The 15,519-nt window shown below is 43.6% G+C and overlaps 1 protein-coding gene across 7 annotated transcripts in view; it reads left to right on the forward strand.

Annotated features, from left to right (window-relative positions):
* Positions 1–15,519, forward strand: part of LOC122557672 (cadherin-related family member 2-like) — a 156,600-nt gene that overhangs the window by 101,243 nt on the left and 39,838 nt on the right. For 5 of the 7 annotated variants that reach the window (XM_043705509.1, XM_043705533.1, XM_043705523.1 and 2 more), the window contains one exon: positions 5,727–5,792. The exons of the other annotated variants lie outside the window; for them this stretch is intronic. In XM_043705509.1, coding sequence (XP_043561444.1) covers positions 5,727–5,792 — 66 coding nt within the window. The remainder of the gene's footprint in view (positions 1–5,726; positions 5,793–15,519) is intronic. 7 annotated transcript variants of the gene reach the window in all.

Below are 15,519 nucleotides of genomic sequence, written 5' to 3' on the forward strand. Positions count from 1 at the left end.
GGTGTCTTGAATGTATGTGGGGAGTTCCGGGACTGGGGGGGTATAGGACAGTGGAGATAGGTAGGAGTTCAGTGGGGCAGGAGCATGCTGAGACAATGGGTCAGCCAGGGTGGTCAGGCTTGTGAATCTTGGGAAGGAGGTAGGACCGGGCAGTGCGGGGTTCCCGGACTATGAGGTTGGAAGCTGTGGGTGGGAGATCTCCTGAGGTGATGAGGTTCTGTATGGTCTGGGAGATGATGGTGAACTCTAGCCATTTTCATATCATTAATTCATGTGACCTGGGTGTCACTGGCTGGGCCAGCATTATTCTTCATTCCTCGTTGCCCTTGAAAAGTTGGTGGTGAAGCAACTCCTAGAACTGCTGCAGTCCCTGCGCTGTAGATAGAGCTACAATGCCATGAGGAAGGGAATTCTGGGATTTTGACCAAATGACACTGAAGAAACAACAATATATTTCCAAGTCAGGATGGTGAGCGTCACGGAAGAGAACTTGCAGATGATGAGGTTCCCATATCTGTTGCCCTTGTCCTTTAGATGGAAGTGATCATGAGTTTGGAAGGTGCTGTTTAAGGAGCCTTGGTGAATTTCTGCAGTGCATCTTGAAAAAAGTACATACTGCTGTTACTTTGACTTTCCTCCTAAAAATATTGCATGTAAATTTCCACCATGATATTTCTAGTGCCAAACTGAAGACAGACCAGAAATGTAAACAATACTGCAATTGAAGTCAAAGGTCTTTGCCACAGATCATTCCCAATAACACTAGGAATAGATCAGGATCAAATTGTTCCCTGATTAAAAAAAAGACCTGCACTTGTGATCCCAGAGCTGCCAGTTTGCTACTGACCTCTCCAGGAACTGACTGGTATTACATTCTCCTTCTTTAGTTCTTTGTCCAAAGGTAGGTTCAACTTATAGAGACGTGTCCATCACCCCAGGAAGGGCAAGAAGGCTTGTCCTGGATCCACCCGAGCTGGGACAGAGATGGCAGACACTCCAGTTCTGTCCATTGGACGGTGATCAGTAATAATGTTGACTGCCTGCCCCGTTTTGCTACACCATGAAAAGATCTTGAACCCAGAGCTTCTGGACCAGAGTCAGGGACATTACCCACTGCATCACAAGTATTGTCAAGGAAGTTTTTCTTTAATTTTCAACTTTTCAACGAAAAGGCCCTCCCTCTCCTCAGTATTGTTCATGTGCTTGTTGCAAACTTCTGTCAGTATTTAGCACTGGCAGCATTGCTCAATGTACAATGGTGTAACTGATCTGTGTTTGATTATGGATTCTGTTTACAATTGGTGCTTTCTCGGCTAGATTGGTTAAGCCTGAGTGTGAGCTCAAGAAACATGACCATTCAAAAGAAAGTCCTGAAGGCCAGGTTGTAAGCATGAGTCCAGATATTTTGTCAATACCGAGAGGCCTATGAATAAAAATATTTACATACGTAGAAACTAAACCACTCTAATCTAGACTCTGGTTTCCAGCATCTGCAGTCCTTGTTTTTACCTATGTAGAAACTAATGTCATCTCTGTATAGCTCTGAAATATAAAATTAACAACATTCAGGACTGGGCCACCCAACCAACTCAGTCATAAATTAAACATAGCTAAGGGAAACAAACACTCCTTGTCTAATGTTTCTGTCTTTCTTATGGCCATTTTCGCAAGCACAAGCAATGGTTTTTCCCTCTGCCTCACTCTCTGCCTGTATGCTTGCTCTGCGCCTCATTAAATAAAAAGAGAAGGGTTTTAGTTTAGCATAGTGTTGTGTGTGGTTGCCATTGCATCACAAGACCTCATCCTCCACCAACTGTGCAGCACCATATTCCAATCCTCTTACTATCATCCTTCATAAGGCACTAAGAATTTGGTGGCTAATAAGTCTGAGACAGTGGCATGAACGTGATGACACATAAAATAAAATAAAATAGAGGAAGATTCCCAAGCACTTTATAGTTTCTTGCAATCATTTTTCTTTGGATTTAGTTTTTGAAAAGCAAAGAATAAAATGGCTCTGGGTGTAGTGAGGCATGAGGATCAAAAATGAATATTTTCTGTCATTCTACCCACCTGTAAGTGGCTGCCTAGCTTGGTTGGCTAGAGCCTGGTTGTGGTGCAGAGTGGCAATGTGGTTCAATCCCTGTGCTGGCTGAGGTTACCGTGAAGGTCCCATTTTTCAATGAAGCTTGTCTGAGGCTTGGTGACCCTCAGGTTAAGCCACCACCTGCTGTCTCTTTCTAATGAGAGAATGGTCCTCTGGGATGATGGTAACATTATCCACCTTTGTCAATGGTAGATTGCTATAAACCACGTTGTACATTGCTAGTTTCACAATTTATAAAGCTGCTCTTTCTAAATGTCAAACTGTTGAGTTCTTGTAGCACAGACTCTTATTTCACATTAGATTAAAGAAACAAGCTTCTTCATAAACTTCACTGATAATGGTGCTAGAAACTAATTCTGCAATGTTTTTGGAAGGTTTATTTTTTCTGCCAGGCCTTTATTAGAAAAGGTAACAAATTCCAACGTGCCTTCCCATTGGTCATGGGAGTATCTTCAGGGCCAGTAGAGTTTTGATCACAGCAGTCACAATGGCAGACTCTTTGAGCCAATCATGATTAATATTAGTACAGGATTTAATGGTGCCCTAAGTTGTGTGATTCTGGTGGTAACCAATTCTCGGATGACCTATTGTTCCATTCCTCACTTTTTGCACCATCATGACTTGACCTATTTCCAATATCTAGCTGGAACTTGCACAGCTTACTATAGACACCTCCAGTACTAGAGGTGAAGGAGAGGAGTCCCTTGTGATTGACATCAGGATTGAGGGGGGAAAGATGCATGTATTGTGCTAAGTGTGACAATGCTATGGCTTTAAAAGTTACTTTTTCCTGGTTTGTTTTTGAAGCAAGGTTGTGAGGCAGAGGTACTGAGCAGACTGGGATAATGTAAACAGCTTGGGAGGTCTTGGCTTTTTTTTTAATGCAGTCTGAATGGGTATGGCCAGCTCTCGCAGATCCATCTTTTTGGATTTTGGTTTTTGCAGTAGCATCGGAAATTATTGGGGTCTCAACAGAGTTAGAAGCTTTAGTGAATATCTCCTGGCTGCTACTCTCTCTGAATTGATGTTTTTTTCCTCCAGATTGGAGAATTGCATGTGAGAATCTGTGTCTGAATATTCCTTTTTGCCAAGGGATGTGTCCATGGGATGTTGCAATATTGGAACAGTTAATTAGTCATCTCTACTGTATCTATTATTCTGTTAAGTTTTCCAATCGAGTTAAGTTATTCTAAGTTCCTTTCTCTTTGGTTGTATTTTTAACTGGGCAGTGTTTAAATAAATTGTTTTTTGCTTAACGTTGAGTAGTTTGACCAGTCGCATTGCATCTGGAACACGACACTTCACATTTGCCTTTAAAATAAGAAAACGTTAGTGTCTAGGCTACCTTCTTAAAGTATTTTGAGGGGATCTGGTCTGGTCCATAACAAATGTCCCTGCCAAGAATAGCTTTATAAGTTGCCTGCCACAATAGTTTCCCATCTACACATTGAGATTCTAATTTCAAAGCATAGATTTTCAATATTCAAATCAATAATGCCATTACCAACCTTTACTGTTCAAAACAATGCACAGTTAATCCTTCCACACCAACATATCCTCCACTCATTGGATGATGGCTCAAAGCCACAGATCCCCCTCCCCATCCTCCATGTGTGTCGGGAATGTGCTGGTGGTATTTATACTACATTTAATAGCTAATTCAACCTGTGTGGCCCATGCACTAACAATGTACTGCATATGTTGTACCTAGCCAGTGCCAGTAGAGAAAGATTGACTTTAATGGAAAATAAAAGTCATTTCCATTTTTAATATAAAATGGAACAAAAACAAAGACAGGTATACTATTAAGGTCACACTTTAGTTATATTATATCAGTTATATGACAAGATGTGGGCCTATCTGGGCCACAGACAGTATTTTGTGGGTAGAGAGAGAGAGTGGGGGGGAAGAGTGACCCAAAAGCTAAAGCAACCCTGTCTTGGCTGTTTGAGGGACACACAGCCACATTTTTCAAACATTTGGGAACTAGTTAGTTGTTGCTGGAGCTCTCATCCCTTTACAGGAAGAGAATTTGCCTTCAAGAACAGCCATTGTGGTGACTGCACATCGTAGAGAAGGCATCAGTGGAGCAAGCTGCCCTCCCATCTCTATGTGTAATGTGGGTTGCTGAGGTGGGTGTGTAGTGAGGTATTTACTAGGGATGGGAAGGGTGAGTTGATATGGGCAGAAGGAATGTGGCCATAGGGATTCCTCGTGGATCATGGATTTGGAAAGTTTTTTGCCTACAATGAGGATGCAAGACGGATGGATATCCTGATGAAGGGCTTTTGCCCGAAACGTCGATTTTCCTGCTCCTCAGATGCTGTCTGACTTGCTGTGCCTTTCCAGCACTATTCTAATCTTGACTCTAATCTCCAGCATCTACAGTACCCACTTTCGCCTGGATATCCCTAACTGGCAGGTAGAGTGCCTCAGTTGGAATCTTGGTAGGAGGACTGTCTTTCACCCTCTCCAACGCGAGTGAAATACCATGGCATGGCGAGGACAAAACCTTGCTTTCTTTCACCATTTTAAAGGTTTAGGCAATACCTAGAGACCAGGTAAAATCCAGGCCTCTGTGGAAATCATGCCAATGTTTCATAGAGCTCGTTATTTACTAAGACACACTCCAAGCAAAAACAATTAATTGAAAAATACTTAATCCAAGTAACTTCCTCACTATTGAAGTTTTCCATGAGTGACATGGTGTATTTGTGAATTGTGCTAAAGACATAATTTTTTAAAAAATGTTACACATTTTAAATTATGTTTGAGACGACCAGATCTGGATATTTTCCCTAATCAACCTGTTCAGAGATGTTATTACTACACAACTCTGAAGCAAGTAAGACGTGAACCCAGGCCTTCTGTCCCAGAGGTAGGGAAACTACTATTGCACTTTAGAACCTCATGACAACATCTAATGATCTACCTGTTTGGGCATTTTGTAATGCACAAGGCTGATAGGCCTTGAACTTGGATCTTCGCCCCAGAGATACAGACAATACCACTATGCCTCAAGATCATCATGACCGTATATTTTCTTATATCTGGATGTGCTATTACAGGTAACTGAATGACCTTTCCCACCAGCACATTTCATCAAATAACCAGTACCAGTAATATCACTAGATCAGTTCTATGAAATGAAATGAAAATAAATATTTTGGTAGTTAAAGAAGCAACAATTTATCCAGATGGTGGCAGTGTGAATGTGTCCCATGTGCTTAGAATCATGTTTCACTTTCTGTTTTACAATATCCCCCTCACTCCAGCTTGCTATATCCTGTGGCTCAGTTGGTATCTCACTCGGACTCACTGCACAGACTAAGTACAAAAATCCATATAATACTCAACAGTCTCATGGAATTGCTGCACTTAGACCCATCATCTTTCAGACGTGATCTTACTCTCAAGTTTGATTTCAGCATCCTCAAAACGTCTTATCTGGTTATTATTTCACTCTTGTTAGTGGGAATTTCCTGTGTGTAAATTGGCTGCTTTTTTGATATATTATAGCAGTGATAACATCAGAAAGTACCAGTTTGGCTCTAATGTACATTCAAGTGGCCTGAGGTTGTCAAAGGCACTGTATAAATTTAAGTTTTTCTTTCTTAAGGACCTTGATGGATGTGTATTTTATCTGTGGAAATGGTACCACTGTGGATCCAGATGTAGTTAGAAGGTAAGTTGTAAAATTACCTTTTATTGAAATTAAAATCAACTTCATATACAGTAAAGCCCTTTGAAGAAGATCAGCAGTTGGGGAAAGAGCTTTGTGATCATTGGTTCATTCCATAGTTGGATAGATGACTAAATTTGAGGCATAATATGAATTGAACTGAGCAGAAATCAACCTTTGGGTTTGGGGAAATTTTAAGGAATTGTTTGTTAAATCAAGAAGTTAAGTCTCAATTTTGCATTGTTTGTCATGCCCATAATATCATTATGTTCTTCTGAGGAAACGCAGTAATCAACAAGATTAAGCCTTGATCCTGTATTGAGGTGTGGACATAATCCAAAGTAAGCATTTGCAAGCAGATAATTATTCAGTGGGTGTTGTTTGTGGATGATTGAGAGTGGACTGAGTGGGCAGTGCATAGAACATAAAACATAGAATATTATAACACAGCACAGGCCTTTCAGCCCTCAATGTTGCGCCGACCTGTGGAACCAATCTGAAGTCCATCTACACTAACTACACTATTCCATTCTCATCCATATGCCTGTCCAATGAGGCAGTAATTGGCTACATTATCCTGCTTTCTTTTCGTGGATAGGACATATATGGGAAATTTTCTGGGGGTTTAGGTGAATGTTGTAACTGTATCGGAGCAGCTAGGCTGCAGAAACTGCTTCTTTTGTAGTACAAGTCATGTGTGATGCTTGGGAGTTCAGGAGGAGGCATAAATGGTTTATCCGCTGAAAACAGTTGCAAAGACTTCAGCCTTGGCTTTGCCCTGATTGTGTTTGGCACTGATTAGAAACCAGCTCAGAGTTGGAACACAAATCGACACAGTTATACTCATATTTAGCAATGGAAGGACCCTTCACCAATGCTGTTTAAGGACATCAGCTATTGCTTGGTTAGTTGCTGAGTTGGCGATTTCTTTGATTTTTCAATTCTTTTGTGAGACATGAGCATTGCTACCAAAGCCAACATCTGTTGCTCATCCCCCCATTGCCTTTGAAGTGAGCTGCCATCTTGTACCACTGCAGGCCATTTGATGCAGGGGCATCCCAGCACTGTTAGGGAGGACATGTCATGATTTTGACCTAGCCAAGAAAGATTGATATAGGGTGATCTTTTAAGAGTCTGAGTGAAATGAAGATTCAGGTGATAAGTACATCGAGACCCATCTTGATATCAAATCATCTCACTCCACCTTTTGTACTTTTCATGAGCTAAGTGGTGAGATTCTCACTGGGCAGCAGTAAGATGCCAATTGACGGTCATTATTGATTGTTAAATGTCAAGTTAATGCAACAACTTGCATTATTAATATTCTGATTCCCAACTTACCAAATTCACCAAACATGCCAGACGTTGGAAAAACTCAACAAGGAAACCACAGCATATATCTGGCAGATTCAGCTCTCCACATGCTCTGTACCACCTCCTTGTTGGTCATTGGAAAACAACATCTCGGGGCACAATCCATGGGCACTAGCTAAATGCACTCTTCCTGGAGGAGAATAGCACAGTGGCTCCATGGTAAGCACTGTGGCCTGACAGAGCACAGGATCTGGATTCGACTCTAACCTCAGGTGACTGTGGGGTGCTTGCACACTCTTCCCGTGTCTGCGTAGGTTTCCTCCCACAGTCCAAAGATATGCAGGTTCGGTGGATTTATCATATTGACTTTCCCTGTAGTGTCGAGGGATGTGTAGGCTAAATAGGTTAACCATGATTAATTATAGGTTATGGGATATGGTAGAGGGGCTGGGTCTCGGTGGGATACTCTTCAGAGGGTTGGTTTGGACTCGATGGGCTGAATGACCTGCTTCCACACGATAGGGATTATATGATTCTATGAAAAATCTAAAATTAAGAATCTACTGATGACCATAAAACCATTGCCAATTATTGGAAAAACCCATTTGGCTCAGTAATGTGCTTCATGATGGGGAGCGCAGGATGCAAGGAAGATATGGCCACCTCTGAAGTGTTCTGAGTGGAAAGCACTGAGGAGAATGTGGCTCATTCCAACTCTGGCTGGATATCTCCTGGCACCATCCTGTTTTCTGGACTGGGATCATGGTTCCGCAATGCCTCTATCAACATGCCTTCAGTTTTGGGGAAGTGTCCAGGATGGTGGAGTGCAGGTATCTGTGCCTTTGCAGCAGCCCAGATCCCGCCAACCTGTCCATGGAGACAGATAGAAAATCATTGGATTCATTGCATTGATGCAGCTTCTGGCCAATGAGGGCCATTGCACCCCATAGCCTGATTTATGTTACTGCTGCTCCCTGTGCGTTTGGATGAAGGACCTAACAGCTGACACAGCAGGGGCCTGTTCTGCCTGGTGCCTGGTCTCCAACCAGTCTCCAAGTGGCAATGTCCTGGCATGTTTCTTCCTTGGCCTGCTGCAGAGCCGTCTCAGTGAGGACTCATCAACTTGTGCTCCTGCACTCTCCGTGCCAGTAATTGTCATCGAGATGTCAAGATCTGAGCTGGGGGAGGTTGAGAGGTGCAGCGTTGGCTATGCTTCATTTGAGACCTCCGCGCTGTTATGCTCAGAGGTCTGTAATGGTGATTGTTCTGCTGGTAACTGCTTCTCCACAGCCATCAACAGGAGGCTTGTGGAAACAGAGGGCGTCCCAGCCTGTGGTTCCTCATAGTGTGCAATGATTGGGAGAGCTGACCGGTTCGATAGGAGAATGGCAGTGCCATGCACTGCGGCACATACTCATTTGGTGGCACATGAATACCTTGTAATCCCGACCAACCCCGGTCTGTCCCTGCCAGGGCCAGGATTCTTAGGGAGTGAAGATGTGAATGTCGGCACCACCTCACCATCTCAGCCTTGTTACGGCACTGAGAGTGGGAAAAAAAAAGGGGAAATGAACAAGATGACATTGGCCGGCCCTGAGGTGTTCCAAAGGACAGAGGAGGGGACTTGGAGTTCTTGCCAGGCCAGTGACATGGCAGACCTATGGGGGAAAAGGGTGTGTGAGGGAATATGTTGCAGTGAGAGTAATGGGACATTAGCTTCAACAGGAGCTGGGCATAGGTTCAGAGGTGGAGTGATGTGTGTGATAGCAGAGAGCAGTGTGGTACTCAAGCTGGCAGATTGGTGAGGGATCATTGATCTTCTTTCTGCAGTCAGCACCCAGGAAATGGCACTGATGCAGGTGAAGCCCTCAGACCTGGCTGGCATAGCCTCCTCTGCTGATCCACCAGGATGAGGATTCCTCTTCTTCCCATCACTAGGATGTCCAGGTCCCTGTCAGAGAAATGATGCCGAATATTCCTCTTGTCTGCCGCCTTCGGATTCATCACTGTATCAGGCAGCTTTGGGATGCCAGTTCTCATCAGGTGTATTGCAGCTTTTTAAAGGTGGCACAGGTGCAAGAGACACCAACGTTTTGGCTGGTATCCGCTGAGTAACAAATTGTTCTTGCACGTGGTAAGATGAGGCAGAAACTGGAAGTGACGCAGAAATTGGAAGTGAGAATTCCTCCAAAAATTGACAAAACTTCAGTTGAACCAAAAAAACTGCAAGATTCAGCCCATCTTTCCAGAACAACCTGTTTTACTCCATGTTACAAATCTGCACTAAGTGGAGCTTTTATTGGAATCTGTGACAGACCTGTGCTGTGTATGCCAAAGAAAATCACTGCTTCTCAGTTTGTTATGACTGGGCTGAAGCTCATTAATTTCATTTTGTGCAACTAGTTAATCTGTTAAAATAATAATCTGTCATCATGAAATGTATGGTTTGAAAGAGATTTTGAAAGTTGAGTCAAGCCCTCTGTTTAATTTGTAACCTTAGGTTGAAAGCTTTTTGAGTGATATCTGTTTAAAAGGGGACAAAAAAAACAAGTGGGTTTATTTCCACATGACTACTAGGGCAGAATCTTACTGTCTTAGATTTTTCATCAACCATCAGGAGCATTCCCAGATCTGATGGTTTCTGAGGTCCACCTACCATCTTTTTATTCATTGATGGGTGTCACAGGCTGGGAAAGCACTAATTGCCAATCCTTAATTGGCATTCAGAATGTGACAGTGATTGCCTTCTTGAACTGTTATGACTGTTGGAGTTAGGGACAACCACAGTGCCTGTGAGGAAGGCCGTTCCAGGAGATGTTGTCCCAGTGACAGTGACGAGAGGGCAATGTGTTTCAAAGGCAGAATGGTGAGTGAGGGAAACTTGATCCATTTTCCTAGAGTTGGCCAATGCCCAGGCTGCCTTTGGGAGTCCCAATCTTTAGGAATATGTGGTGGGCACGCTGGAGACTCTGGGCAGCCAGCAGTTCCAGTCAGAAGGAGGACTAAGAGGGCATTTCATGGTGGGGGTGTTCCATGAAGACTTGAAACAAACACACTGGAAAAAAAGCCTCACTAGGCTCTACAGTCTGCTGCTCAGAAGCAGTATCCGATCACCTGCTGGGCATTGACCCCAGTCTGGATACTGCAGTCCACCCCAAGATATATCTTGGGCCTTTCACCACGTGTTGGGTAGTTGATTGCTCTGAATTCACTTTGTGTCACTGACATTTGGGTAACTGAGGACTGCTTCACTCTGCCTCTAGCAATGCTTTGAGCGGCTGTCGTGATGGGAATCAGGTGGATCTTGTCATCTACGAGGTCCTTGATTGAGGTTGTTAACCCAGGCCAATCTGGATGCCCTGACTGACCAATATAAATGGGAAATTACCTGGTAGTGTGGGGGTTAAATTTAAAAAAAGGGGAGTGTTATCACACAGCATTAAAAAAAAGAAAAAAAAACAGGAGTTGATCACGAAAAAAAAAACCCAGCAATGTGAAGGGCACTGCTTGTCACTGGCCACTTGGGTGTTTTCCCCTTTGAGAGTTGGATCAGTGTGAGTGTGAGTGCGCACGTGCAAGGACTCTCCTCCTTGAAAAGAAAAAAAAAATAAATGGGAAATTACTGTTTCTCTGTAAACAGCTGTAAATTCTAATTGTTTTGTAAACTGTGAATTGTTTAATAGAATATTCTAACAGGGAGGAAAAAAGATGGGATTGGTGGGACAGCACTGTGGCTCATTGGTTAGCACTGCTGCCTCACAGCGCCAGGGACCCAGGTTCAATCCCAGCCACAGGTCATTGCTGGTGCAGAGTTTGTGTGTCAGCATGGGTTCCTTTGCTGTATCTCACACCTGCACACACACAACATGGGTGCTGGGGAAAAAATAAGCACTACCGCACTTAGGTGGTAGTGTAGGGGTAAGTAAAAGAAAACAGAAGTGTCAGAGATTCTGCTCACAAAAAAGAAGAACAGGAGTGTCACACTGTTTTAAAAAAAGATAAATGGGATTGGTGGGCCAGCACGGTGGCTCAGTGGTTAGCACTGCTGCCTCACCGCGCCAGGGACCCGGGTTCAATTCCCACCTCGGGCAACTGTCTGTGTGGAGTTTGCACATTCTCCCCGTGTCTGCGTGGGTTTCCTCTGGGTGCTCCGGTTTCCTCCCACAATCCAAAGGTGTGCAGGTCAGGTGAACTGGCCGTGCTAAATTGCCCGTAGTGTTAGGTGCATTAGTCAAAGGGAAATGTAGGGGAATGGGTTTGGGTGAGTTGCTCTTCCGAGGGTCGGTGTGGACCTGTTGGGCCGAAGGGCCTGTTTCCACACTGCAGGGAATCTAATCTAATTTAAACTCCACAGATGTATCTTCAATATAAATAGGATTGGTGGTAGTGTGGGTTCTTTTTTAAAATAAAAACCAGATAAACAGGCGATTATGAGCAGTACTGCTGTATAGTGAGAAAAAATAATAAACAGGGGATTTAGATTCTTCTCAGTTCAGGGGGACTGACTCCAAGCAGGCTGGCTATAGCCAGTGTACTGTGCACATGTAAATAAAGGGTGACTTGGTGATGGAATACAGTTATTTCAGCAGCCAATTTTATGATATTGTGATCTCTCAACTTCTGTCTCCTTTCACCTCCAAAACCCACTCTGCATAGCAATTAAGATTCCAGCCAATGTTTTCATAGAATCCCTACACTGTGAGAGCAAGCCATTCAATTTATCGTGACCACACCAAACCTCCAATGATCATTCCACCCAGACACACTCCCACTATCCTATCCCTTTAACCCTGCGTTTCCCATGGCCAACCCACTAAACCTGCACATCTTTGGACTGTGGGAGGAAACTAGAGCACCCAAAGGAAATCCATGCAGCCACATAAACTCTGCATAAGCAATGACCTATGGGTGGAATCGAACCTGGTGCTGTGAGGCATCAGTGCTAATCATTGAGCTATCAGACCGTCCTTAAATATTTTGACACAAGTTAGTATGTGAGACAGTCAATCCTGCTTTCACGTCTGGCATGTAGATTTGAACCTATGACACAGCATAAATGATTGTTTCAGCTTCATGGTTGATTTCCCTCAGGTTGGGAAGAGATAAACTGACAGTTGTTCAAAAGGTCATTGTTTGTAATGATTCAAAGTGAGTATTCTGCCAGTGATGACAATTTGGAGGAGTAATGGGTGACATTACCTGAAAGATGTTCAGTGTGCCAGTTTCATTTCTGATAATGAACAGTTTCCTGGATCGTTGTCAGTCCACCAATAAACATGTTGATTGATTGAATTTAAACTCTGTTCCTGTTACAAGAATACTGGCTTCAAGTATACCAACAAATTAACATCAAAGAACCTTAGTAAATAAATTATCAGGGAGAGTAAAAAAATGATGCCTAAATGCCACTGCCTTACACTTGATGTTTGGATTTCATTTGAGATTTCCAACCCTTGATCAGGATGCAAACCAGCATAGAATATAGAACATAGAACAATACAGCGCAGAACACACCCTTCAGACCTGGATGTTGCACCAACCTGTGAACTAATCTAAGCCCATCCCCCTACACTATCACATCATCATCCATGTGCTTATCCAAGGATAGTTTAAATCTCCCTAATGTGGCTGAGTTAACTACATTAGCAGGCAGGGCATTCTATGCCCTTACCACTCTCTGAGTAAAGAACCTGCCTCTGACATCTGTCTTAAATCTATCACCCCTCAATTTGTAGATATGCCCCCTCGTGCAAGCTGATGTCATCATCCTAGGATTCACTGTCTGCCCTATCTAATCCTCTGATCATCGTGTATGTCTCTATCAAACCCCCACTCAGCCTTCTTCTTTCCAATGAGAACAGACCTAAGTCTCTCAGCCTTTCCTCATGAGACCTTCCCTTCAGACCAGGCAACATCCTGGTAAATCTCCTCTGCACCTTTTCCAATGCTTCCACATCCTTTCTGTAATGGGGCGACCAGAACTGTACACAATATCCCAAGTGTGGCTGCACTAGCGTTTTGTATAGTTGCAGCATGACATTATGGCTCCGGAACTCAATCCCTCTACCTATGAAACCTAACATGCCTTATGGCTTCTTAACAGCACTATCAACCTGGGTGGCAACTTTCAGGGATCTATGTACATGGACTCCAAGATCCCTCTGCACATCCACACTACCAAGAATCTTTCCACTACCTCACTACTCTGCCTTCCTGTTATTCTTCCCAAAGTGAATCACCTCACATTTATCTGCATTGAACTTCATTTGCCACCTCTCAGCTCAATTCTGTAGCTTAACAAAATCCCCCTGAAACCTGCAACATTCTTCCACACTGTCCACTACTCCACCAACTTTAGTGTCATCTGCAAGTTTACTAATCTATCCACCTATGCCTGCGTCTAAGTCATTTATAAAAATGACAAACAGCAGTGGTCCCAAAACAGATTCTTGTGGCACACCACTCGTAACTGGACTCCAGGTTGAATATTTACCATCAAGCACCACTTGCTGCCTTCTTATAGAAAGCCAGTTTTCTAATCCAAACTGCTAAATCACCCTCAATTCAACGCCTCTGCATTTTCTCCAACAGTCTACCATGTGGAACCTTATCAAAGGCTTTACTGAAGTCCATATGTACATATCAACTGCCCTACCCTCATCCACATGCCAGGTCACCTTCTCAAAAAACTCAATGAGGTTTGTGAGACATGGCCTGCCCTTGATAAAACCATGTTGACTATCTGTTATCAAATTGTTGCTTGCTAGATGATTATAAATCCTACCTCTTATAATCCTTTCCAAAACTTTTCTCTACAGCAGGAAACTGCTAAATCACCCTCAATCCCATGCCATCTCAGTCCCATCCCAGCATCTGAGTGTATGAATCCAATGCAGCCATCAAAGAAAAGCCAGACAACAAATTGTGCTTGAGCAACTAGTTATTGGTTGCAAGATCCCAGCTTAAATACCAAATTAAGGTGTGGTGTTTCCTCTGCAATTATATGCAGGGATGTGCATAAACTGAATACAAACTAACTTCCATGCCTTAAAATCGGGGGTTTTACAGCAGCAATACCGCCAAGCTGTGCATGCATATCTCCTTGATTTTTTTTGTAGCTTCCATAAGACCCTCCAGCTAAGAGAATCTCCTTGAACCACTGCAGTTGTTGAGGTGCAGGGAATATTGCTATTAGGAAGGGAGTTCCAGTATTTGAGCCCAGGGATAGTGAAGGAACAGTTCCAGGTGAGAATGGTATGGGACCTGCTGACAGTGGTATTCCCATGCATTTGCTGTCCTTATCCTTCCACATGGTGGAGGTTGCCACTTTGGAAGATGTTGTCAAAGGAACCTTTGTGAGTTACTGCAGTTTATCTTGTAGATAGTATGCAATCCTTCCACTGTGCATTGATAGTGGGGGGTATCAAAGGAGGTAGATAAGGTGCCAATTGAGCAGGCTGGTTAATTGGCTAATGCAGTTCAGTTTCTGGTCAATGGTCAACACCCAGGATATTGATAGTGGGGGATTCAGCAATGGTAATGCTGTTGATTGTCAAGCGTTGATATGTGCAATCTTCTTGGAGATCCTCTCCACTTTAAGCCGGCGGTTAGTGGTGTCGATAGTAGTCATCATTTGGAGATGCCGGTGTTGGACTGGGGTGTACAAAGTTAAAAATTTTAACTTTGTACACCCCAGTCCAACACCGGCATCTCCAAATCATGATTGTCAAGGGGTAATGGTTAGATTGTATTTTGGTGTAAATGGCCATTTTCTGTTAATTGTGTGGTGCAAATGAAATTGCCACTTAGCAGGTTCATTCAGATATTGTTAAGGTCTTGCTGCTTAAGGACCTCATTAACTGAGGATTGACAAATCATGTTGTATTTTATAAAATCATCAGCAACTTTATAATGGAGGAAATGTCATCATGACTTCCACAAATTGTTGAGTTCCTGATGACCCGGATAGTGTAAATGCACAAAGATATCGGGGCTGTCCTTGTACACCAGTCAGTGGAAGTAGATGGGCAGATGCAGCAAAAAATTAGGAAGGCAGGTGATATACAGAGTAACCTCGATTATCCAAACAAGATGGGTGGGCACTGTTTTGTTCAGATAATTGATTATTCAGTTAATTGATTCAATGCCTTTCCACTGGGGCTGGGGATTTTCTGTTAAGTACACTCCCTGTTCAGGAGACGAGACAGCATCACAGCGTGCACGAGCCCCTGCCCACCCCCAACCCTGTCCAACACCACCCCCCCGCCCGCTCCCAATCCCTGTCCAACTCCGCCCCCCAGCCCGCCTCATCCCTGTCCAACACCGAATTCCAGCCTGCCCCAACCCACGACCAACACTGACACCCCCACCCCACCCCATCCCTGTCCAACACCGAATTCCAGCCTGCCCCAACCCA

The sequence above is a fragment of the Chiloscyllium plagiosum genome, chromosome 2 (genome assembly GCF_004010195.1).
Source record: "Chiloscyllium plagiosum isolate BGI_BamShark_2017 chromosome 2, ASM401019v2, whole genome shotgun sequence".
NCBI lineage: Eukaryota > Metazoa > Chordata > Chondrichthyes > Orectolobiformes > Hemiscylliidae > Chiloscyllium > Chiloscyllium plagiosum.